We start from the raw sequence: 24010 nt of genomic DNA on the forward strand, positions 1-24010 counted from the left end.
TCTGCAAACAGTAGCATCTTTAGGATTCTCTATGTCATCTGCAAACAGTGACAGGTTTACTGCTGCTTGTCCAATTTGGATTCCTTTTATTTTTTATTTTTTTATTCCTTTATTCCCTTTTTCTTTTCTGATTGCTGTGGCTAAAACTTCCAAAACTTTGTTGAATAAGAGTGGTGAGAGTGGACAACCTTGTCTTGTTCCTGATCTTAGATGAAATGGTTTCAGTTTTTCACCATGGAGAATGATGTTGGCTGTGGGTTTGTCATATATGGCCTTTATTATGTTGAGGTAAGTTCCCTGTATGCCTACTTTCTGGAGGGTTTTTATCGTAAATGGGTGTTGAAATTTGTCAAAAGCTCTTTCGGCATCTTTTGAGATGATCATATGGTTTTTCTCTTTCAGTTTGTTAAGATGGTTTATCACATTGATTTGCGTATATTGAAGAATCCTTGCATTCCTGGGAAAAACCCCACTTGATCATGGTGTATGATCCGTTTAATGTGCTGTTGGATTCTGTTTGCTAGTATTTTGTTGAGGATTTTTGCATTTATGTTCATCAGTGATATTGGCCTGTAGTTTTCTTTCTTTATGACATCTTTGGTTTTGGTATCAGGGTGATGGTGGCCTCGTAGAATGAGTTTGGGAGTGTTCCTCCCTCAGCTATATTTTGGAAGAGTTTGAGAAGGATAGGTGTTAGCTCTTCTCTAAATGTTTGGTAGAATTCGCCTGTGAAGCCATCTGGTCCTGGGCTTTTGTTTGTTGGAAGATTTTTAATCACAGTCTCAATTTCAGTGTTTGTGATTGGTCTGTTTATATTTTGTTTCTTCCTGGTTCCGTCTCAGAAGGTTGTGCTTTTCTAAGAATTTGTCCATTTCTTCCAGGTTGTCCATTTTATTGGCATATAGTTGCTTGTAGTAATCTCTCATGATCCTTTGTTTTTCGGCAGTGTCAGTTGTTACTTCTCCTTTTTCATTTCTAATTTTATTAATTTGAGTCTTCTCCCTTTTTTTCTGGATGAGTCTGGCTAATGGTTTATGAATTTTGTCTATCTTCACAAAGAACCAGCTTTTAGTTTTATGATCTTTGCTATTGTTTCCTTCATTTCTTTTTCACTTATTTCTGATCTGATCTTTATGATTTCTTTCCTTCTGCTAACGGGGTTTTTTTGTTCTTCTTTCTTTAATTGCTTTAGGTGTAAGGTGTTTCTTTAGGTAGGATTGTATTCCTATAAACGTCCCTCTTAGAACTGCTTTTGCTGCATCCCATACGTTTTGGGTCCTTGTGTTTTCATTGTCATTTGTTTCTAGGTATTTTTTGATTTCCTCTTTGATTTCTTCAGTGATCTCTTGGTTATTTAGTAATGCACTGTTTAGCCTGCATGTGTTTTTATTTTTTACAGATTTTTTCCTGTAATTGATATCTAGTCTCATAGTGTTGTGGTCGGGAAAGATACTTGATACGATTTCAATTTTCTTAAATTTACCAAGGCTTGATTTGTGACCCAAGATATGATGTATCCTGCAGAATGTTCCATGAACACTTGAGAAGAAAGTGTATTCTGTTGTTTTTGGATGGAATGTCATATAAATATCAATTAAGTCCATCTTGTTTAATGCATCATTTAAAGCTTGTGTTTCCTTAATTATTTTCATTTTGGATGACCTGTCCATTGGTGAAAGCGGGGTGTTAAAGTTCCCTACTATGATTGTGTTACTGTCGATTTCCCCTTTTATGGCTGTTAGCATTTCCGTTATCCATTGAGGTGCTCCTATGTTGGGTGCCTAAATATTTACCATTGTTATATCTTCTTCTTGGATTGATCCCTTCATCATTATGTAGTGTCCTTCTTTGTCTCTTGTAATAGTCTTTATTTTAAAGTCTATTTTGTCTGATATGAGAATTGCAACTCCAGCTTTCTTTTGATTTCCATTTGCATGGAATATCTTTTTCCATCCCCTCACTTTCAGTCTGTATGTGTCCCTAGGTCTGAAGTGGGTCTCTTGTAGACAGCATATATACAGGTCTTGTTTTTGTATCCATTCAGCCAGTCTATGTCTTTTGGTTGGAGCATTTAATCCATTTGCATTTAAGGTAATTATAGATATGTATGTTCTTATTACCATTTTCTCAATTGTTTTGGGTTTGTTATTGTAGGTCTTTTCCTTCTGTTTCCTGCATACAGAAATTCCTTTAGCATTTGTTACAAAGCTGGTGTGGTGGTGAATTCTCTTAGCTTTTGCTTGTCTGTAAAGGTTTTAATTTCTGTGTCAAATCTGAATGAGATCCTTGTTGCGTATAGTAATCTTGGTTGTTAGTTTTTCTCTTTTATCACTTTAAATATGTCCTGCCACTCCCCTGTGGCTTGCAGAGTTTCTGCTGAAAGTTTAGCTGTTAACCTTATGGGGATTCCCTTGTATGTTATTTGTTGTTTTTCCCTCGCTGCTTTTAATATTTTTTCTTTGTATTTAATTTTTGATAGTTTGATTAATATGTGTTTTGGTGTGTTTCTCCTTGGATTTATCCTGTATGGGACTCTCTGTGCTTCCTGGACTTGACTGACTCTTTCCCATATTAGAGAAGTTTTCAACTATAATCTCTGTAAATATTTTCTCAGTCCCTTTCTTTTTCTGGGACCCCTATAATTTGAATGTTGGTGCATTTAATGTTGTCCCAGAGGTCTCTGAGACTGTCCTCAATTCTTTTCATTCTTTAATTCTGCTCTGTGGTAGTTATTGCCACTATTTTATCTTCCAGCTCTCTTATCCGTTATTCTTCCTCAGATATCCTGCTATTAATTCCTTCTAGACAATTTTTAATTTCATTTATTATGTTGTTCATCATTTGTTCTTTAGTTCTTCTAGGTCCTTGTTAAACGTTTCTTGTATTTCCTCCATTCTATTTCCAAGATTTTGGATCATCTTTACTATTGTTACTCTGAATTCTTTTTCAGGTAGATTGCCTATTTCCTCTTCATTTGTTTGGTCTGGTGGGTTTTTACCTTGATCCTTCATCTGCTCTGTTTCTGTGTCTTCTCATTTTGCTTAACTTACTGTGTTTGGGGTCTCCTTTTTGCAGGCTGCAGGTTCGTAGTTCCCGTTGTTTTTGGTGTCTGCCCCCAGTGGCTAAGGTTGGTTCAGTGGGTTGTGTAGGCTTCCTGGTGGAGGGGACTGATGCTTGTGTTATGGTGGATGAGGCTGGATCTCGTCTTTCTGGTGGGCAGGACCACATCCAGTGGTGTGTTTTGGGGTATCTGTGACCTTTTTATGATTTTAGGCAGCCTCTCTGCTAATGGGTGGGATTGTGTTCCTCTCTTGCTAGTTGTTTGGCATAGAGTGTCCAGCAGTGTAGGTTGCTAGTTGTTGAGTGGAGCGGGGTCTTAGCATTGAGATGGAAATCTCTGGGAGAGCTTTCGCTGTTTGATACTATGTGGAGCTGGGAGGTCTCTGGTGGTCCAACGTCCTGAACTTGGCTCTCCCACCTCAGAGGCACAGGCCTGACACCCGGCTGGAGCACCAAGACCCTGTCAGCCACATGACTTTTGGGAAGTCTGGGGTCTTCTGCCAGCGTTCAGTAGGTGTTCTGTAGGAGTTGTTCCACATGTAGATGTATTTCTGATGTATTTGTAGGGAGGAAGGTGATCTCCACGTCTTACTCCTCTGCCATCTTGAAGGTCTACCATACTGTTTTGACTACTGTAGCTTTGTAGTATAGTCTGCAGTCAGAGAGTGTGATACTTCCAGCTTTGTTCGTTTTTCTCAAAATTACTTTGGCTATTTGGGGTGTTCTGTGGTTTTATATAAATTTTAGGATTATTCTAGTTGTGTGAAAACTGTCATGGGTATTTTGATAATTGCATTAAATTTGTAGATTAATTTGGGTAGAATGGAGATTTTAACTATTCTTCTGATCCATGAACATGGGCTATTTTTTCACTTATTTGTATTGTCTTCAATTTCCTTCATCAGTATCTTATGGTTTCTAGAGTATAGGTCGTTCACCTCCTTGGTTAAGTTTATTCATAGGTATTTTATTCTTTTTGATACACTTGTAAATGAAACTGTTTTCTGGAATTCTCTGACAGTTCATTATTAGTGTATATAGAAAGGTAACAGATTTCTGTATGTTAATCTTGTATCCTGCAGCTTTACTGAATTCATTTATTACTTTTAATAGTTTTTTGGTGGATACTTTAGGGTTTTCTGTATATAGTATCACACCATCTACAAACAGTGACAGTTTTACTTCTACCCTTACAATCTGGATGCCTTTTATTTCATTTTCTTGTCAGTTGGACTTTCAATACTGTGTTAAATAGAAGTGGTGAGAGTAGGTATCTTTGTCTTGTTCTTGATTTTAGAGGAAAAGTTAGTTTTTCAGTGTTGAGTATGCTGTTAGCTGTGGGTTTGTCACAAATGGCCTTTCTTATATTGAGATGTGTTCTCTCTATACCAACAATGATGAGAGAATTTATCATTAATGGATGTTGAATTTTGTCAAATGCTTTTTCTGCATTATTGAGATGATCGTGTGATTTTTATCCTTCCTTTTGTTAATATGGTGTATCACACTGACTGTGGATACTGAACCATCCTTTCATCTCTGGGATAAACCCCACTTGATCATGGAGTATGATCCTTTTTATATATTGTTGGATTTAGTTTGCTAATATTTTGTTGAGGATTTTTGCATCTATATTCATCAGAGATACTGGCCTGTAATTTTCCTTTTGTTTAGTGTCTTCGGTTTTGGCATCAGGGTAATGGTGGTCTTATAGAATGAAATTGGGAGTGTTCCCTCTCCTTCAATTTTTTGGAATAGTTTGAGGATAGGTATTAACTTTTCTTTTTATGTTTGGTAGAACTCCCCTGTGAAATTGGTCCTGGATTTTAGTTTGGTGCAAGTTTTTTTTTGGTTACAAATTCAACTTCACTAGTAGTGACTGTTCTGTCCATACTGTTTCTTTTTGATTCAGTTTTGGAAGGGTGTATGTTTCCCAAAATTTGTCCATTTCTTCTGGTTTGTCCCATTTATTGGGATATAATTGTATGTGAGGTAAAATTGACATTTAAAATTATATTAGTTTCAGGTGTATAACATGATTTGATATTTGTATATGTTGCAAAATGATCATCACAGTAAGTATAGTTAACATCCATTACCATATCATTCTTGTAATGAGAGCTTTCAAGATCTACTCTTAACAACTTTCAAATATGCAATACAGTATTAACTATAGTCACCATGCTTTACATTGCATCTCCATGACATATTTTATAACTGGAAATTTGTACCTTTCAATCCCTTTCACCCATTTTGCCCACCCCCAACACCCTGCCTCTGGCAACCACCAATCTGTTCTCTGCACCTATGAGCTTATTTTTTAAAATAGATTGCATCTATGACCTTTTTTAAAAAAACAGATTCCACTTATAAGTGAGATCATACAGTATTTGTCTTTCTCTATCTGACTTATTTTACTTAGCATAATGCTCACAAGTTCCATCCATATTGTCACAAATGGCAAGATTCTCTTATTTTTCATGTCTGAATAATATTCCATTGCATAATATATATACTACATCTTGTTTACCTATTCATCCATCAATGGGCACTTTGGTTGTTTCCATATTTTGGCTATTATAAATAAAGCTGCAATGAACATAGAAGTGCATATATCTTTTTGAATTAGTGTTTTCATTTTGGGGGATAAACAGCCAGAAGTGGGTTTGCTGGATCATATGGTAGTTCTACTTTTAATTTTTTGAGGAACTGCCATACTGTTTTCATAGTGGCTGCACCAATTTACATTCCCACCAAAACACCACAAGGGTTCCCTTTTCTCCACATTCTTGCCTACACTTGTTACTTGTCTTTTTTTTTTTTTTTGCGGGACGTGGGCCTCTCAGTGTTGTGGCCTTTCCTGTTGCGGAGCACAGGCTCTGGACGCGCAGGCTCAGCGGCCATGGCTCACGGGCCCAGCTGCTCTGCGGCATGTGGGATCCTCCTGGACCAGGCACGAACCCATCCCCTGCATCGGCAGGCAGACTCTCAACCACTGCGCCACCAGGGAAGCCCCGTTACTTGTCTTTTTGATAACAGCCATTCTAACAGGTATGAGGTGGTATTTCATTGTGGTTTTGATTTGCATTTCTCTGATTAGTGATGAGCATCTTTCCATGTGCCTGTTGGCTGGCCATCTGTATGTCTTCTTTGTAAAAAGTGTCTCTTTAGATCCTCTGCCCATTTTTAAATGATTTTTTTTTTTTTTTGCTGTTGAGTTGTATGACTTTATATATTTTGGATATTAACCCCTTATCAGATATATGATTTGCAAATATTTTCTCCCATTCAGTCAGTAGGTTGCATTTTCATTTTGTTGATGGTTTTCTTTGCTGCACAGAAGCTTTTTAGTTTGATGTAGTCCCATTTATTTTTGGTTTGTCAAATCCAAAATATTGCCAAGACTGATGTCAGGGGCTCAGTGCCTGTGTTTTCTTCTAGGAGTTTTATGGTTTCAGGTCTTATGTCCAAGTCTTTAATCCATTTTAATTTTTGTGTAAGATGTAGATAGTGGTCCAGTTTTCCCAAAACTATTTACTGAAGAGACAGTTCTTTCCCCATTTGTATATTCTTGGCTCCTTTGTTGTAAATTAACTGACCATATATATGCATGGGTTTATATCTAGGCTTTCTGTTCTGTTGCATTGATCTACATGTCTGCTTTTGTACCAGTACCACACTGTTTTGATTACTATAGCTTTATAATGTAGTTTGATATCAGGGGTGTAATGTCTCTGGCTTTGTTCTTTTTCAAGATTGATTTTGCTATTCGGGGTCTTCTGTAGTTCCATAGAAATTTTAGGATTATTAGTTCTATGAAAAATGCCATTGGAATTTGATATGGAGTGCACTGAATCTGTAGATTGCTTTGGTAGTACGGAATTATTTCTAATAGCTTTATTAAGATGTAATTTATATACATTACATTCAACCTGTTTTGAGTGCACAAATACTTTTAAAGTTTATAAAACTGTGCAAAAACCACAATTGTAGAACAGTTTCATCACCCCAAAGAGATCCCTGTGGCCATTTGCAGATGATCTCCACTCCCATGTAACTACTAATTTAGAATCATCTGTTTTACATATTTTCCTTTTCTGTCATTTCATTATAAATGGAATCATACCTTATATGGCTTATGTGTCAGACTTCTTTTACCTAGCATGATGTTTCTGAGGTTCATCCATGTAGTAGCATATATCAGTATATTCTATTTTACGAATTCTTTGTTTACCCATTTGCAGTTGATGGCCATTTGGATTGTTTCCACTTTTTCACTAGTATGATCATGTTATGAACATGCACCTACAAGTCTTTGTGAACAGTTTTCATTTCTCTTAGGATGGAACATTGAATGGAATTGCTGGGTCATATGGTAAACTTTTTTTTTTTTTTTTTGCAGTACACAGGCCTCTCACTGTTGTGGCCTCTCCCGTTGTGGAGCACAGGCTCCGGACACGCAGGCTCAGTGGCCATGGCCCACGGGCCCAGCTGCTCCGCAGCATGTGGGATCCTCCCAGACCGGGGCACGAACCCGCGTCCCCTGCATCGGCAGGTGGACTCTCAACCACTGCGCCACCAGGGGAGCCCTTAACTTTTTAAGAAACTGCCAGATCACTTTCCAAAGTGGCTGAATCATTTTACATTTCCACCAGCAGTGTATTAGGGCTCCAGTTTCTCCACATCCTCAAGAACACTATCTTTGTCTTTATTATAGTCATGTAGTGGCTGTGAAGTGGTATCTAATTTTGGTTTTAACTTGCATTTCCCTAATGACTAGTGACGTTGAGCATCTTTTCATATGCCAAGCCATTTGGATATCTTCTTTCTGAAATGTCTATTCACATTTCTGCCCACTTAAAAATTGAGTTGCCGTATTTTTGAGTTTTAAGAATATGTAATCTGGATGTCATTTATAAAGTATGATTTGAAAATATTTTATCCCAGTCTGTGGTATGTCAATTTGTTTTCTTAATGTTTTTCTTTTTCTATTATGTAAGTTTCAGATGTACATTGCTCAGGTCCACTTTATAGCATAGCCAGCTTCTTTAAAAGAATAAAGACTAGACTTCCAAAAGGTTTCATCTTAAATTGTATTTATTTTTATAAATTATTTATTTTTGGCTGTGTTGGGTCTTCATTGCTGCCTGCGGGCTTTCTCTAGTTGTGGTGAGCAGGGGCTACTCTTCTTTGTGGTGCATGGGCTTACTGCGGTGGCTTCTTTTGTTGTGGAGCACAGGCTCTAGGCAATCGGGCTTCAGTAGTTGTGGCATGCGGGCTCTAGTGCACAGGCTCAGTAGTTGTGGTGCACAGGCTTAGTTGCTCTGCAGGATCTTAGTTGCTCCGTGTGGGATCTCCCTGGGCCAGGGCTTGAACCTGTGCCCCCTGCATTGGCAGGTGGATTCTTAACCACAGCACCACCAGGGAAGCCCTAAATTGTATTTATTGACCTAATTCTTCACTGTTCTTTAGAATCCAGAGTTCGACTATGAGGCTAAAATGGGACTTTTCTCAATTTTCTGGTCAACTGATATGATGGCTGTAATAATCCAGAAGAAATAGGTCATTATATTTTCTTGAAGTTTCAACTTAAGATTTCAGCTTTCATTTTCAAATAAGTAGAAATACTATATCTTGTATCTAGGATGCAAGGACTTGGTTATCCTTGTTGGAATAATGGTTCTCCTCTATCTGGTGAAGTCACTCTGTCCGGTGGTGACTGATAAGTAGCTCTAACTGTACAATTATTGTGGCTAGAATTCCAGAAATGGTCAATGTAAGTTCATCTATTTGGTCTTCACGGATTACCTGTGAAACAAAAAAGGACACCTGAATAAGACACCTAAAATATTTTTACCAGTTTTGGGGAACACTGTGTTGTCTCCCCAATATACATTCCATTTTCCCCTATTATGTAGCAACAGTGGGTTGGGTAGAATAAACCCAGCTTCATATTCAGCTTGAGGGGTAGGCCCTGATAGGTCTAGGTCAATTAGAAAATCCTCTTCTCTCTCCTCCATTCCTTGCTAGAATGACATGGATTAGTTCAGAAGTGCCCTCAATTAGTGTGAAAAGTTTAAGACTCTCAGTAGGACAGTGAGGTATGCTGTAAAGCTGGGAACTACTGAATGATTCTGCCATCTGTAGTAGACAGCTTCTAAAATGACACCCAATGAACTCTGCCTTCTGGTATTCATCCCCTTATATAATCCACTCACCTTCAATGTGGGCTGAGTCCAGTGATTAGTTTCTAACTAGTCATGGAATACAGAAAAAGTGATGGATGTTACTTCTGAGATTAGTTACAAAAAGACTGTGGCTTTCATCTTGGGTTTCATCTCACTTGCTCACTCTGAGGGAAGCAACATGCCAAGCAGCGAGGCACACTCTGGAGTGGCCCATGTAGCAAAGAACTGAGAGAGGTCTCTAGGCAACAGAGAACGAGGAACTGAGGCCCCGAATTCAACAGCCTGTGAGGAACTAAATCCTGCCAATAACCACATGAGTGAGCTTGGAAGGGAATCTTCCTCCAGCTGAGCCTTCAGATGACATTGCAGCCCTGTCAGAGAGCTTAACTGCAACCTCATGAGAGACTCTGAGGCAGAGGCCCTAAGCCAAATTGTGCCCAGATTCCCGACTCACAGAAACTGAGATTAAAAAAAAAGTTTGTTTTAAGCCACTAAATTTTACAGTAATTTTTAAGCTGCAAAAGATAATTAATATACTAGCATAAGAAAAGCTAGTTTGAGCTGGGGTTTTTTTTTTTTTCTTCCCTGTTATTTGTAACTGAAAGCATATTAACATATCCTAGCTATTAGTAATCTAATCTTGAAAAGGGTAGGCCATATTATACACAAATAATTTTGTGAACTTATGGTTTACAAATATCATACAAACAACAACCAAAAAAACCCATCTACCTATTCACAACCATCTCCATTTCTCATATGGAAAATTATGTAATAAGGCCTCATTCATTCAGTGTCCCTTTTAATACTGACAAAGTCCGGGCAGAGATTTACCTTTGATTACTTACACAAATGAACAATGTAAAAAAAACAATGATCACAGGGCAATTGTTAAGTCCACTTAAAACATCTATTGTTTAGGGAATTCTCTGGCAGTCCAGTGGTTAGGACTCGGTGCTTTCACTGCTGCAGTGTGGGTTTGATCCTTAAAAGTACTTTAAAGAAATGAAATTGAGTTATTTGTAGTGAGGTGGACGGACCTAGAGACTGTCATACACAGTGAAGTAAGTCAAAAAGAGAAAAATACCATATGCTAACACATATATATGGAATATAAAAAAAAAAAGTGGTTCTGAAGAAACTAGGGGCAGGACAGGAATAAAGATGCAGATGTAGAGAATGGACTTGAGGACACGGGGAAGGGGAAGGGTAAGCTGGGACAAAGTGAGAGAGTGGCATGGACATATATACACTACCAAATGTGAAATAGATAGCTAGTGGGAAGTAGCCACATGGCACAGGGAGATCAGCTCGGTGCTTTGTGACCACCTAGAGGGGTGGGATAGGGAGAGTGGGAGGGAGACGCAAGAGGGAGGAGATATGGAGATATATGTATATGTATAGCGCAGAAACTAACACACCATTGTAAAGCATTTATACTCCAATAAATATGTTAAAAAATGATGAACTGCATAAAAAAAGACTAATTTGAACTTTCAGCTTTAAAACAAAAAGTACTTTAACACCATTTGTTTATATACAAGCATTAACTATGCTAATTAAAAATGGTTCTTAATTGATACCTATTCATTAAAGCAGGTCTGGAAGGACCTCTGGTTAGGCAGGCACTCTTTGTTCTCAGTCTATCTGGAAAAGCAACCGTTCAACCAATGGAGATAGGGTGTCGTGAACCCTGAGGGGTATGATTAATTCAGTCTTCTGTACCTGAAGGTCAATAAAACAAAAAAACTCCAAACTTACTGTATTCTTAGAAGGGCCTTTGGACTGGTACTTCCACAGGCCAACCTGAGCACACTGCCTAAGTAAAAGCCTTTATTTTACAGGGTCCTCAGGGGAGCAGGGTTGCATGAAAAGGTCACTAGGTATAAGTCTGGAGGCAGTTACAGTGCTAATTCCTTATTTTCTATTCTCTAGCAGGTTCAATAAAGTGATGATGGCATTCTTTCTTGCCTGCCAAATATGGCTCTCAAATATCCTTGTCATATATTTACAGATTTACTTGAAGAGCTGTTTTTTTTAAAACAAATATTCAAATAATAAAATGTAAAATGATATAGGTCAGTAGTGTACTTCTGGGAAGGAGACAGGACTGGAGGCAGAAGTGAGGGGGGAATTTTGCTTTTTTTTAATTTTTGCAGTACGCAGGCCTCTCACTGTTGTGGCCTCTCCCGCTGCAGAGCACAGGCTCCAGAAGCGCAAGCTCATCAGTCACGGCTCACGGGCCCAGCCGCTCCGCGGCATGTGGGATCCTCCTGGACCGGGGCATAAACCCGTGTCCCCTGCATCGGCAGGCGGACTCCCAACCACTGCACCACCAAGGAAGCCTGGAAATTTTGCTTTTTAAAATTATACATGCAATTCTGTACTGTTTAATTTTTACAACAAGCTTGTATTGCTTTTATAATTTAAAAAATAATTGAAAGTTAAAAAAGAGGAAATCCTCCTTAAGAGGATCGCATTTGTAGTTCAGAATGAATTTGTTAATCATAACATTAAATCAATACCTATCTGAGCACTTCAGAGTATGTGAAGTAAGAAGTAAAGGGAGGAAGAGATGGAAAGTTGTGATTAAGGCAGAATCAGGGAGGGGACATTCTGATGGGCAGTTTTTTTTTTTTTTGAGGGGGGTAGTTCTTAAAAAGAAGCAAAAACTTGGGATAGTAGAAGAGGGCTTATGTATCTGGGAGCAAGGTCAGGATTCAACAAAGCCAGACTTGAAAATTCACCTGTTTATCTGCACATGAGATGACTAAGGTATTGGCTGGGCTAAGGAGGGAAGTAGGATGAGGATATTCTCAAAGATCACTGCAGCAGTTTGGTTGAAGTAAACTGCTACTTGCTGGGAAGAAACATCAGATGGGACATGCAGGATGGGATGGTCTAGATTTGAGTATGAAGCTGATAGCAGCGAGTTTCCTGGATTGCAAGAAACAGAACTAACTGTGGTAGCCTATAAAGGAAAAAAAACAAAGATGGGGCATGAAGTAACAAGAGTGGACAAGAAATGACTGGAGCAGCTGAGAACTAAGTGATATTGTGTTCTACCATAGCAAGCTGAAGTCATCTGGAGGTCTCTACTTGATTTTTAAAATGTCCAATTTGAAAACAGAATCCAAACAGGCAACAAATGAAAAAAAAACAAAAACCAACAACAAACTAAAGTAAAACACAATGAAACTCACCACTGTGGTTAACAGCTGGTTCTAAATATGATGGTTAAACTTTCAAGGTCTTCATTCTTTAAGTGTAATTCTTCAAGCAGGGTGGTCACAAACTGTGTAAACATTACATTTTCCTGAGAATGCTTCTGAATGCCAAGAATTGAGGTCAGTCTGAAACACCAAAAATATTAAATATATCCATGAAATTGGAAGGACTAAGGGGCTCCAGTCTCTAACATGGCAGAGGGGATTTTTGTAAGGATAATGAAGTCTATCTGATTTAACAAAATTCCCAGAGAGAGAAGGCTTTACTAAAGCTGAAGAGAAATCTTAGGAAAAGACTGAAAAATCAAACATATTGTTACATAAGAAGCCTAAAAGCCTTAATCCAAAACATGTTCTTCATTATGCCAACAAAAACTACCAAAATTCTGCCCAGAAAAGAAAATTAATGAAGTCTTTCCACATGGTGAAAGGAGGTTGTGTAGAGAAGCTTAGAGGTGAGAACTGCTTTTAAAAAAAATTTCTATCAACTGTTTAGATTATATCACCTGAAAAAAAAAGATAATGAACAAGATTACCTTTTGGATGAAACCTTAACATTTTTATTTTTGTAACACTAAACACATGAATTACATCTTAAAAGGCACTTAATACAAACTTCACAAGGAACACAATGCTTTCTTCTCTAACCATTTCCAGTAAATATCCCTAAAGACTGATTACATATAATAGATTTTTTTTTTTTACGTTTATTTATTTACTTTTGGCTGTGTTTGATCTTCGTTGCCATGTGCCGGCTTTCTCTAGTTGTGGCGAGTGGGGCTACTCTTTGCTGCGGTGTGCGGGCTTCTCATTGTGGTGGCTTCTCTTGTTGTGGAGCACGGGCTCTAGGTGCATGGGCTTCAGTAGTTGTGGCACATGGGCTCAGCAGTTGTGGCCCGTGGGCTCTAGAGCACAGGCTCAGTAGTTGTGGCGCACAGGCTTAGCTGCTCCGCAGCATGTGGGATCTTCCCGGACCGGGGCACGAACCCGTGCCCCCGGCATCGGGAGGCGGACTCTCAACCACTGCGCCACCAAGAAAGCCCATAATAGATTCTTAAAAGTAATTTTCACTGAATGTGATTAGTAAACATGATTTTTAAAAAGTGAACAATATCTAATCACAAACTGTGCAGACCATTCCTTTTCATAAGTTTTTGTATCTCCAGAGAGCATGCTTCACAGAGCCTTTGCAAGAACATTCTGGAAAGGTTTTTGGAAGAAAATTCTTTTTTCCCCGAATAGTCTATACTTCCCACACAAACCTCTTACATATGCTTATTTAACCTTGGTCATTGCCAGTGGGCACATCAAATATAAATAAAATAACCCTGATTTAAATCAATAATGCTTAAGAAATCAGAGCAGAACAATTCCACAGTAGTGAGTGTGGAATGAGAAATGTTATTTTCTGAGACAGATTTCTTCCTTGCTTATTAGCCATCTCATACAGAAAACAGAAATAAAAGGAAAATTTTGTTAGAATTGTCCAAAGATGCCCTAGACTCTGAGGAGGTGGTAGATTCTCTATATTCCTGAAGGTATTTTAGCAAGAATTGGAGACTAGGTAACTCTAATAGTCCAGTGAAATCTAGAGTTCTACCCAAGAAAACCACTTATTCCTCCCCACCTCTCCTCTATTTCTTTACAGCTAGCGGATGGAGTACCAGGTTCTCATATGAGCTTTGTCTGCAAGTATTCTCCAAAGGTATTTTATACTTGAAAATAGGACTAAGTCTTATTTAGGATTAAGTCTTCTAATGCCAAGCTCAAGCTGGGTACTTGGGTGAAATTATAGGCAGTTGTGGCCAGCTTTTCCTGAGGCATTTTCCTGTGGAGAAAGTGGAACCCAGAAGTCAACTCTGTTGGCTTTTCTCATACTTAGGTGATGTCAACATTAAAACATCAAGTTGCTGCTTCCCCACAGTAAGACCAAAGATGCTGGGGATGGGATAGCACTGGCTAAAAACAAGAAGTCAGAGCAGTCAGATCAGATGTCAGCTCCACAGAAATCTAGTTTTTGTGTGTTTTTTAATTTTATTTTTTTATACAGCAGGTTCTTATTAGTCATCCATTTTATACACATCAGTGTATACATGTCAATCCCAATCGCCCAATTCAGCCCCCCCCCACCCCCCGCCACTTTCCCCCCTTAGTGTCCATACGTTTGTTCTCTACTTCTGTGTGTCAACTTCTGCCCTGCAAACCAGTTCATCTGTACCATTTTTCTAGGTTCCAGCTACATGCATTAATGTACGATACTTTTCTCTTTCTGACTTGCTTCAGAAAGAGAAAAACAACTGTCAGACTCTGTAAGATAGTCTCTAGATCCATCCACGTCTCAACAAATGACTCAATTTTGTTCCTTTTTTATGGCTGAGTAATATTCCATTGTATATATGTACCACATCTTCTTTATCCATTCATCTGTCGATGGGCATGTAGGTTGCTTCCATGACCTGGCCACTGTAAAAAGTGCTGCAATGAACACTGGGGTGCATGTGTCTTTTTTTTTTTTTTTTTCGGTATGCGGGCCTCTCACTGTTGTGGCCTCTCCCGTTGCAGAGCACAGGCTCTGGACGTGCAGGCTCAGCGGCCATGGCTCACGGGCCCAGCCGCTCCGCGCCATGTGGGATCCTCCCGGACCGGGGCATGAACCCATGTCCCCTGCATCAGCAGTCGGACTGTCAACCACTGCGCCACCAGGGAAGCCCCACATGTGTCTTTTTGAATTATGGTTTTCTCTGGGTATATGCCCAGTAATGGGATTGCTGGATCATATGGTAATTCTATTTTTAGTTTTTTAAAGAACCTCCATACTGTTCTCCATAGTGGCTGTATCAACTTACATTCCCACCAACAGTGCAAGAGGGTTCCCTTTTCTCCACACCCTCTCCAGCATTTGTTGTTTGTAGATTTTCTGATGATGCCCATTCTAACTGGTGTGAGGTGATACCTCACTGTAGTTTTGTTTTGCATTTCTTTAATAATTAGTGATGTTGAGTAGGTTTTCATGTGCTTCTTGGCCATCTGTATGTCTTCTTTGGAGAAATGTCTATTTAGGTCTTCTGCCCATTTTTGGATTGGGTTGTTTGTTTTTTTAATATTGAGCTGCATGAGCTGTTTATATATTTTGGAGATTAATCCTTTGTTGATTTGTTTGCAAATATTTTCTCCCATTCTGAGGGTTGTCTTTTCGTCTTGTTTATGGTTTCCTTTGCTGTGCAAAAGCTTTGAAGTTTCATTAGGTCCCATTTGTTTATTTTTGTTTTTATTTCCATTACTCTAGGAGGTGGGTGAAAAAAGATCTTGCTGTGATTTATGTCAAAGAGTGTTCTTCCTGTGTTTTCCTCTAAGAGTTTTATAGTGTCTGGTCTTACATTTAGGTCTCTAATCCATTTTGAGTCGATTTTTGTGTATGGTGTTAGGGAGTGTTCTAATTTCATTCTTTTACATGTAGCCGTCCAGTTTTCCCAGCACCACTTATTGAAGAGACTGTCTTTTCTCCATTGTATATCCTTGCCTCCTTTGTCATAGATTAGTTGACCACAGGTGCATGGGTTTATCTCTGGGCTTTCTATCTTGTTCCATTGATCTATGTTTCTGTTTTTGTGCCAGTACCATATTGTCTTGACTACTGTAGCTTTATAGTATAGTCTGAAGTCAGGGAGTCTGATTCCTCCAGCTCCGTTTTTTTCCCTCAAGAGTGCTCTGGCTATTTAGGGTCTTTTGTGTCTCCATACAAATTTTAAGATTTTTTGTTCTAGTTCCATAAAAAACGCCATTGGTAATTTGAGAGGGATTGCATTGAATCTGTAGATTGCTTTGGGTAGTATAGTCATTTTCACAATATTGATTCTTCCAATCCAAGAACATGGTATATCTCTCCATCTGTTGGTATCATCTTTAATTTCTTTCATCAGTGTTTTATAGTTTTCTGCATACAGGTCTTTTGTCTCCCTAGGTAGGTTTATTCCTAGGTATTTTATTCTTTTTGTTGCAGTGGTAAATGGGAGTGTTTCCTTAATTTCTCTTTCAGATTTTTTATCATTAGTGTATAGGAATGCAAGAGATTTCTGTGCATTAATTTTGTATCCTGCAACTTTACCAAATTCGTTGATTAGCTATAGTAGTTTTCTGGTGGCATCTTTAGGATTCTCTATGTATAGTATCATGTCATCTGCAAACAGTGACAGTTTTACTTCTTCTTTTCCAATTTGTATTTATTTCTTTTTCTTCAGATCAGCTGTCAGCTCCATAGAAAACTAGTTTTTGTGTTTTTTAAAAATGGTAATTATATGACATATCCAAAACAATTTCTCCGATTATCAAGGAGACTACTGTTCGGCTCATATATGAAAACAAAGTTTTCTCAATTACTTCTCAAAGTGCCATTAATATGTTTAAAACTTAACCCTCAAATTAGAAATAAATGGTGACTACTAGATTTCTCAACCTGTGTGCCTAATGAAAGCAGAAAATTAAAAGCATTATAGATAAAAAGTTTGTAAGAGAATTGTTCTATGAATTACCCTAGGTAGAAAATATTTTGGGGGACTTCCCTGGGGGCACAGTGTTTAAGAATCCACCTGCCAATGGAGGGGGCATGGGTTTGAGCCCTGGTCCGGTAAGATCCCACATGCGGCGGAGCAACTAAGCCCGTGCACCACAACTACTGAGCCTGTGCCCTAGAGCCCGTGAACCATGACTACTGAGCCTGCCTGCGTGCTGCAACTACTGAAGCCTGAGTACCTGGAGACTGTGCTCCGAAACAAGAGAAGCCACTGCAATGAGAAGCATGTGCACCGCAACAAAGAGTAGCCCCCACTCCCCGCAACTAGAGAAAAGCCCACGTGAAGCAACAAAGACCCAACACAGCCAAAACTAAATAAATAAATTCATAAAAAAAAAATGGTTTGGGAATAGTGATACTTCTCTAGCAAACTTATAAAGCTAACATTATTCTATAATAACTTTATTGTAAGATATGTTCAAATTTACCCAAAAGTTTTGTTCACAAAGAAAAATTAGGGTTAATGAGAAACTTTAGCTAGGAGTGAAAAGAAAAAGGAAAGCAACAATGCAATCTCGCTCGTGAGCCCATGACAAATACTGTGAATCAATAATACTTTTCTTAATGAGCTTGGACCTGTTTTGAGACTACTCAAAATAGGGCTCTGAGCAACCACTTGTTATGATTTCTGGCAAGTTGAATATCAAAGCCTTAGGGTCTATCTATAAAATAGGGCTAATAATACTTAAGTTCCTTATAAGTTATTATTACAAAAGTCAAGTAGGATACTGTAAACAGGTTTTTAAAAGATCAATTATAATAATGATTTTAATACCAGTTACCATGTGCTACCTTGGAGTTTTACTATGTACTTGTTCTAAGCATGAATTATCTCCTTTAACTGCACAATGATGCTGGGGGATATAGTACTGTTCCCATTTTATGAGGAATGAAAGGCACAAAAAATCCAAGTGCCTTCCCCAAGGTCACAAAGATAGTAAGCGGCAGGTCAGGCCTTTGAACCCAGGCAGCTTATCTCAAAAAGCCCATGCTCTTGGCTAATACGCAAGCTTTCATACTTTGTAGGCTATAGCTTTCATTCTTTGTAGAAAACTACATAAATTTAATCTTTAATCTATAGAACACTATATAAATTTAATCTTTACTTGCCTGATTGATGTATACTGTGCCCTCAATGAACATGCAGAAGAGACAGAATTTGTTTTTTTTTTTTTTTTTTGCGGTACGCGAGCCTCTCACCGTTGTGGCCTCTCCCATTGCGGAGCACAGGCTCCGGACGCGCAGGCTCCGCGGCCGCTGCCACGGCTCACGGGTCCAGCGCTCCGCGGCTCACGGGGCCCAGCGCTCCGCGGCATGTGGGATCTTCCTGGACCGGAGCACGAACCCGCGTCCCCTGCATCGGCAGGCGGACTCTCAACTACTGCACCACCAGGGAAGCCCGAAACAGAATGTTTTAAATTTGCTTTTGAGAACTACAGGACTACAAATATAAAAATAGCTAGTAGCTGGCAGGCAGAAGGAAATGCTAACAGAGAAATCACGCAAGGTCTGGTGTCTGTTAGGAGACAGGAATAGCAGTTTGGGACCTGGGGGTTTCTGCAGCAAGTCATCAAGCAGATAGACAGCAATCCTTAGGCATCTGGAGCCAGGATTTCCTGACTGCTCTTAACACCTGAGCCCTAAGAGTTGTTGCATAATTATACTCCTGGAAAGTTAGCCAATGAGATTTCCTTTAACCTTACTTATTCCCTTGTGTTTCTCCTTCAATCTTTAACTGAAAAGACTTCTTCCCCACCCCCCAGTCCCTAACACAGAATGTAATGATCATAAGAAATATGTTAGCTTTCTAAAAATTTTAAGTTGACTTAAATCCTTTTTGGAATAAGCTGAGGTATAAATAAATAAATACTCTAATAGTTCCTGTGCACCTCTAAACATTAGTAATCCAGTGGATTACTTTTGGGGAGTCATGTAAAAATTGTGTTTTTCCTTTTAACATATCCTCCCTAGAAACCAGGCTAATACAAAATAAAAAGGATGGTTTTGACAAGTTATAAAGTCATAATATGTCAAGAAAGATGCTAAACCCTGAAAATATAATAATTTTATGAATGATTCTTTCAAAAGAATTATGATTTGCTTTTATCTCCAAAGTAATTTACATTTAAAGTTGAATAAGGGCTATATATAATCTTTGTTTTCCAGATTCCTTGACTCATCTACTTTAACATGTTTTATTACTTAATAGCAACTGCCTACCTGCCCACTCTACCAGACTGACTGCTTACTGGACATCTGCTGAATTTCCATGTCATCTCTGTAGCAAGAGGCTTCTGTGCCTATCTGCACAGATGAATCTGAGGCAAGATTGTAACTTTTTATCAGACTGTTATGGTTTTTGTCAATGGTAAGAGTTGGCTGTTGCCACTGCCAAAGATGCTACTAATAAACTGCAAGGATTCTTTTTAGGGTACATGCCACCCTAATGATAGGTATCATCGGCTGAATGGGGTGTGAGGACCTATCTGGGGTGTGAGGAGCACCACACTGAGCTTGGAGACAGGGTTCTGTGCAGAATCTGCTTTTGTTAGCAGTGACCATGGAAGAGGGCTTTGGAAAGCACAAAGCACTAAGCAACATAGTCTACGTGTGCTTAGAACCAGGCCCAAGGACAAATGAACAAAGACTTATTACTGGAACTATTCTTTACATGGTCAATTATGGTCTCTTAATTGCCACTCTGAAAGCCTCGTCTTAGTTCTTTTTCCGGCTGACTGCAGTACTTGATGTCCTCAATCACTTCCTCCGTTCCTAGAATTCTCCTTCTTTGGCTTTTCAGGAACTGTCACAGTTCTCCTCCTCCTACTGAATCTTTATGATCTCTCTTGTTGGCATTTCTTTTTTTTATCAGCCCATTAATAATGACAGGTCTTACCTATGGTTTCATATTGACCCTCTTCTGCACTACATCCCATCTCATGGCTCTGATTATCAATGATTCAAATCTTTAACTTCTCTCTTGGGATTTTTCTCCACTTGGACGTCCAGAAGGTACCTCAAATACATTATGTTCAACCCTGAAATTCTGAGCTTTCATTTTCATCAAAACCTTCTAGTATTAGAAACCTCAGTCATCTTTAAATCTTAACCCTTAATGTTCTTTGTTCAGTCAGTTACCAAGTCCTGCTGATTCTCCTCTGAGGTGCTTCTTGAATCCATTTCATCTCCCCCACTCTCACTGTCCCTGTCCTAATTCAGATGCATCATCTCCTGCTTGGACTACAGCTATATCCTAAGTGGTCTCCCACTCCAGTCCAGTCTCCACATTGCCACCACAATCCTCTCTCACAGATCTGATTAAGTCACTCTCTTGCTTTAATAACTACTTATAGGAGGAATCAAATTTCTTTGGGCCTTTTATTTTCCTTGTTTCTATCACATGAATATTTTCATAAATATTTCAAATAATATGAAAGTATATATTGTTGGCTGTATATATTTTTCGCACCAAGCAGAAAGGTGGAAGACTGGGATCACATTTTACTCATCCATCTTGTATTCCTCAAAGGCTTGTTCTCTTAATACATAATTTGGTGAATGATTATAGAACTGAAACTGCTGCTACCCCATACTAACACTTCTCAGTGTACTACAACAGGTCCTGGACAAACTATGGTCTGTGGGCCAAATCTGGCTTGCTGCTTTTGTAAATAATTTACTTTTGTAAATAAACTGAAAAACAGCCATGCCCATTTATTTATGTATTCTACAGCTGCTTTTGTGCTACAACAGCAGAGTCGAGTAGTTGGGACTGTAGGGCCAGCAAAGCTGAAAATATTTATAATTTGGCCCTTTACAGAAAGTTTGCCAACTCTTATACTAGAAGATTATTATGTACCAACTTTAATTTAAAGTGAATAACTCAGTCACTAATATAATGTTTTATATAAGTCTGATGATGGGAGTTATTAAAATAGGAGATGAGAAATCCAAAGGAACCACTTGGCTCTAGGATACTCAAAGTCTGGTCTGTGAAAGATCTCCTGTACACTGAATCACTTCAGTATGGAAGAGGCTTAACAAAACCAACAATATCTCATAAAATCTACCAGGTGGAGAGAGAACTTTCCCTGGCTCACTCCACTCCAGCCAAACTGACCAGCCTTGCCTCAATTATGCCAGGGTTTAGTTTGTCCTCACTTAAGGGCTGGCTGTTTTCTTTCCTGGGGGTGCTCTTCCCCCAGATCTCTACATGGTGGACTCCTTCATGTAATTCAGTTTTGTTTAAATGTCACCTCTCCCACCTGAGATCTATCCTCACTTTCGCCCTCTCTACCTACCTACTTTGTTTTTCATAGTCGTTACGATTGTTTAGTTCTATTTTTTGTTTGCTTGTTTACTGCCTATTTCTCATCCAAAAGAAGGTGAATGTCACGAGCACAATGACTCGTGTAGTCACTGCATTCACTGTATCCCTCATGCCTGGCACATTGTAAATGATCACTAATTACTTGTTGAATGAAGAAATAGCTTAAGAGGTCACTAATTTATTGTGCTTACTGAAATACTTTTTCTTCTGCATAAAATATTCCTCCTTTCATATTTAGAGGAAGGAAGGGAGGAAACATTTTCTTGACGACTTCTGTTCGCACATAGTGGCATCCTCCTGCTAGAATATTTCAGAATATCCATCAGTGAGGTGAGATGAGCTTTAAATTCATCAGGTAGGCCAAGCACTAAATCAAGACCTTATCACTTGTTCCTGCATTTCCCCTCCTCCCTTCCACGTGTCCTGAAACTCAGTGTTGGCCAAGAGTGTCACTAAGTGTTGGCTTAGTGTCACTGAGCAGGCTTGGTTTGTCGCTTAATTCACTCCAGTCCTGTAGAGGAAACTGTGGAGCAAGGGGCTGGCCTTTGAGTGGTTGCCTGGTGCCTTCCTCTGGAGCAAAAGTACTTTAGCCTCACAGGTTAAATGTGAAAGGAAAGAAATTCCTTTCACTCTAAAGGAGATGACACTTGGCCAAAAGGAAGAGCACTTTTGGATTTCTACAATTCAGCTAATACAGGTCTTTATTTCTGTGTATTTCTGGCTGTTACTACTGTTTTTGAATGGGGTGTGTTCTTATTCTTTCTAGATCAATGAAAGTAACAATGTAGCCACAAAATGAGGACTCAGTTGTTTTTGGAATCTATACTCCCTTTTAGTCAAGAAAAGAGACTCAAGATCCTTTCTTGATGTAGTGATTGGGACCCTTTACACAAGACAGTTAATAAACTACCTCCATGATCATGAAGGAGGGAGATTCTATACGTCTATGTGTAGCATGCTGCAACGGCTAACGCATTTTAAATCCTGGACATTGTTCCTCATATATAATCTAAATGGCCCTTGCAGAATTTTGGGGGGGCCCCCTCTTAAAAGTTATTCCTTCATATTCTTGAAAATGGTTCTCAATTCCAAGTCCTTTTAATCTTTCCTAATAGATGCCATCTAACTGTTCCTTATTCAGATTGGTGTTATTCCCTATGTCCCCCACTTCTAGCTTCTCATTTTCCTAAAATGCAATGTCCCAGAATATAAATATTTTTCAAATTCATTACTTCAAAACATAGAACAATATACCTTCAGAGAAAGATATCATGATGTAAAATCTTTCACATCTAAGTTATCTTTGAAGTACAATCTCAGAATCTTATTAACCTTCTCCCCTTTTTTGTTAGAGTCCCTAGGCTCCTCCTTTTCTTTTAATCCTTTACCTGTGTATGCTAATCATTTACCTGTTTAACCTTTTAATTAAAGAACAACTTCCACCCTATTATATATGGAAAGGGACTCAAACCTCTGTTCCAGTCCTACAACTTCTAATAGTGAATATCAAAGAAAACTACAATAAACTGGGCCCAAATAACTACTCTACTTAAATAATATAGTAATATACCACAGTTGGTATTTAACAATGTGCTTTATATAGGAAATACCTTTAAAATAATCAACAGAAATTGTGATTAGCAGTAAGAACAAAATATTTTTATGTTTCAATTTATTTCCTTCGTGTACTTTTAAATATGAATAAAAACCTCTAAAGGTGACACTAGAAGGATGGTTTACCACAAAAAGTCTGTATGCTGGAGAATGTGATTTGACAAAAATGACATAACTTGCAAATGTATAAATCACAAACAAGAGAGGAAACTTCTCATGAAAACTCCACTGATTCAAATCTCTATTCTGAAAAGAAAGGCAGCCTTCTATAACCAGTTCTTTACCATATGGTAAATGGCATGATGACAAAAGCAAAAAAAGCCAAGTGTCAAACTGCATCTTATTGATAAGACCTTTATTTAGCTGACTGCTGCACATATGCTACACATCAAAAGGAGAGATTGGAAGTCAGGTTAGGACAGGTACCCTCCATTTGTTATTACTGAGCTATCAAACAACATCTGGTTAACAGGAATTATTATACACAGAATTAAGAGGAGTTTCAAAGTTTGACAACTGAAACAAGATATTTTTAATTAAAAGTGGCCTTTTTATAAATCTTTTTATCCAAGGATTTAGAGCTGTACAAACTCTTGATTAAGGCTCAGAAGAAAGTTACCTATGATTTTGTGAGTCACTGGTTTGTTTCACATTAACAGAGAAAGCTATATAAAGAGTTAAAGTTATGGTTTACTGAAGAAGTGGAGCTAAACAACTGATGGGTCTCTAGGTTATCCATCTCCTGTAGTGCATTAAAAGTCAGTAATGAACTTGGATATTTAAATGGTCTTCCCATTGTGGTCGGTATTGCTTTGATCACTGCATTCATTCCCATTGGGGAATATACAGTGCAACTCTTGTAACACTGGAAATCACGGCATGGTCTGATTTATCCTTTCCTGAATAATCTGGGTAATATGGGTGAAGATCACATCAGGCATTTGCCTTAAATGATATAGCACAGACATCCCTTAACCTGTCCGTCAACACTTAGAAGCAGTAACTCTTAGAGTTTCCTAAG

At 38.6% G+C, this 24010-nt stretch overlaps 2 protein-coding genes and 1 pseudogene across 7 annotated transcripts in view; 2 read left to right on the top strand and 1 right to left on the bottom strand.

Moving 5' to 3' along the window:
* GFI1 (growth factor independent 1 transcriptional repressor) overlaps positions 1-16917 on the top strand; it is a 98478-nt gene extending 81561 nt beyond the window's left edge. Inside the window, exon 8 of the transcript XR_016394759.1 lies at positions 1-16917. This exon is cut by the window's left edge and continues 26343 nt beyond it. The gene's annotated coding sequence lies outside the window, so the exon portion shown is untranslated.
* The window catches only part of LOC115801836 (putative RNA-binding protein Luc7-like 2 pseudogene), a 63247-nt pseudogene extending 46330 nt beyond the window's left edge, over positions 1-16917 (top strand). Inside the window, exon 4 of the transcript XR_016394760.1 lies at positions 1-16917. This exon is cut by the window's left edge and continues 26343 nt beyond it. The product of XR_016394760.1 is annotated as a putative RNA-binding protein Luc7-like 2 pseudogene (transcript).
* RPAP2 (RNA polymerase II associated protein 2) overlaps positions 1-24010 on the bottom strand; it is a 95285-nt gene that overhangs the window by 3871 nt on the left and 67404 nt on the right. For 3 of the 5 annotated variants that reach the window (XR_002641930.2, XR_002641927.2, XR_016394757.1), the window contains one exon: positions 12491-12601. Coding sequence is in view for 1 of the 5 variants with exons in the window: in XM_022553394.3 (XP_022409102.1) it covers positions 12460-12601 (142 nt within the window). In the remaining 4 variants the exon portion in view is untranslated. Of the gene's footprint in view, positions 8869-11995; positions 12220-12451; positions 12602-24010 lie in introns of those variants that run through there. The other 2 variants (XR_016394756.1, XM_022553394.3) reach the window with 2 other exon arrangements.

This window comes from Delphinapterus leucas, chromosome 1 (assembly GCF_059928025.1).
Source record: "Delphinapterus leucas isolate spDelLeu-1000000601 "Yukka" chromosome 1, BTC_Dleu_Yukka2, whole genome shotgun sequence".
Classification (NCBI taxonomy): Eukaryota; Metazoa; Chordata; class Mammalia; order Artiodactyla; family Monodontidae; genus Delphinapterus; species Delphinapterus leucas.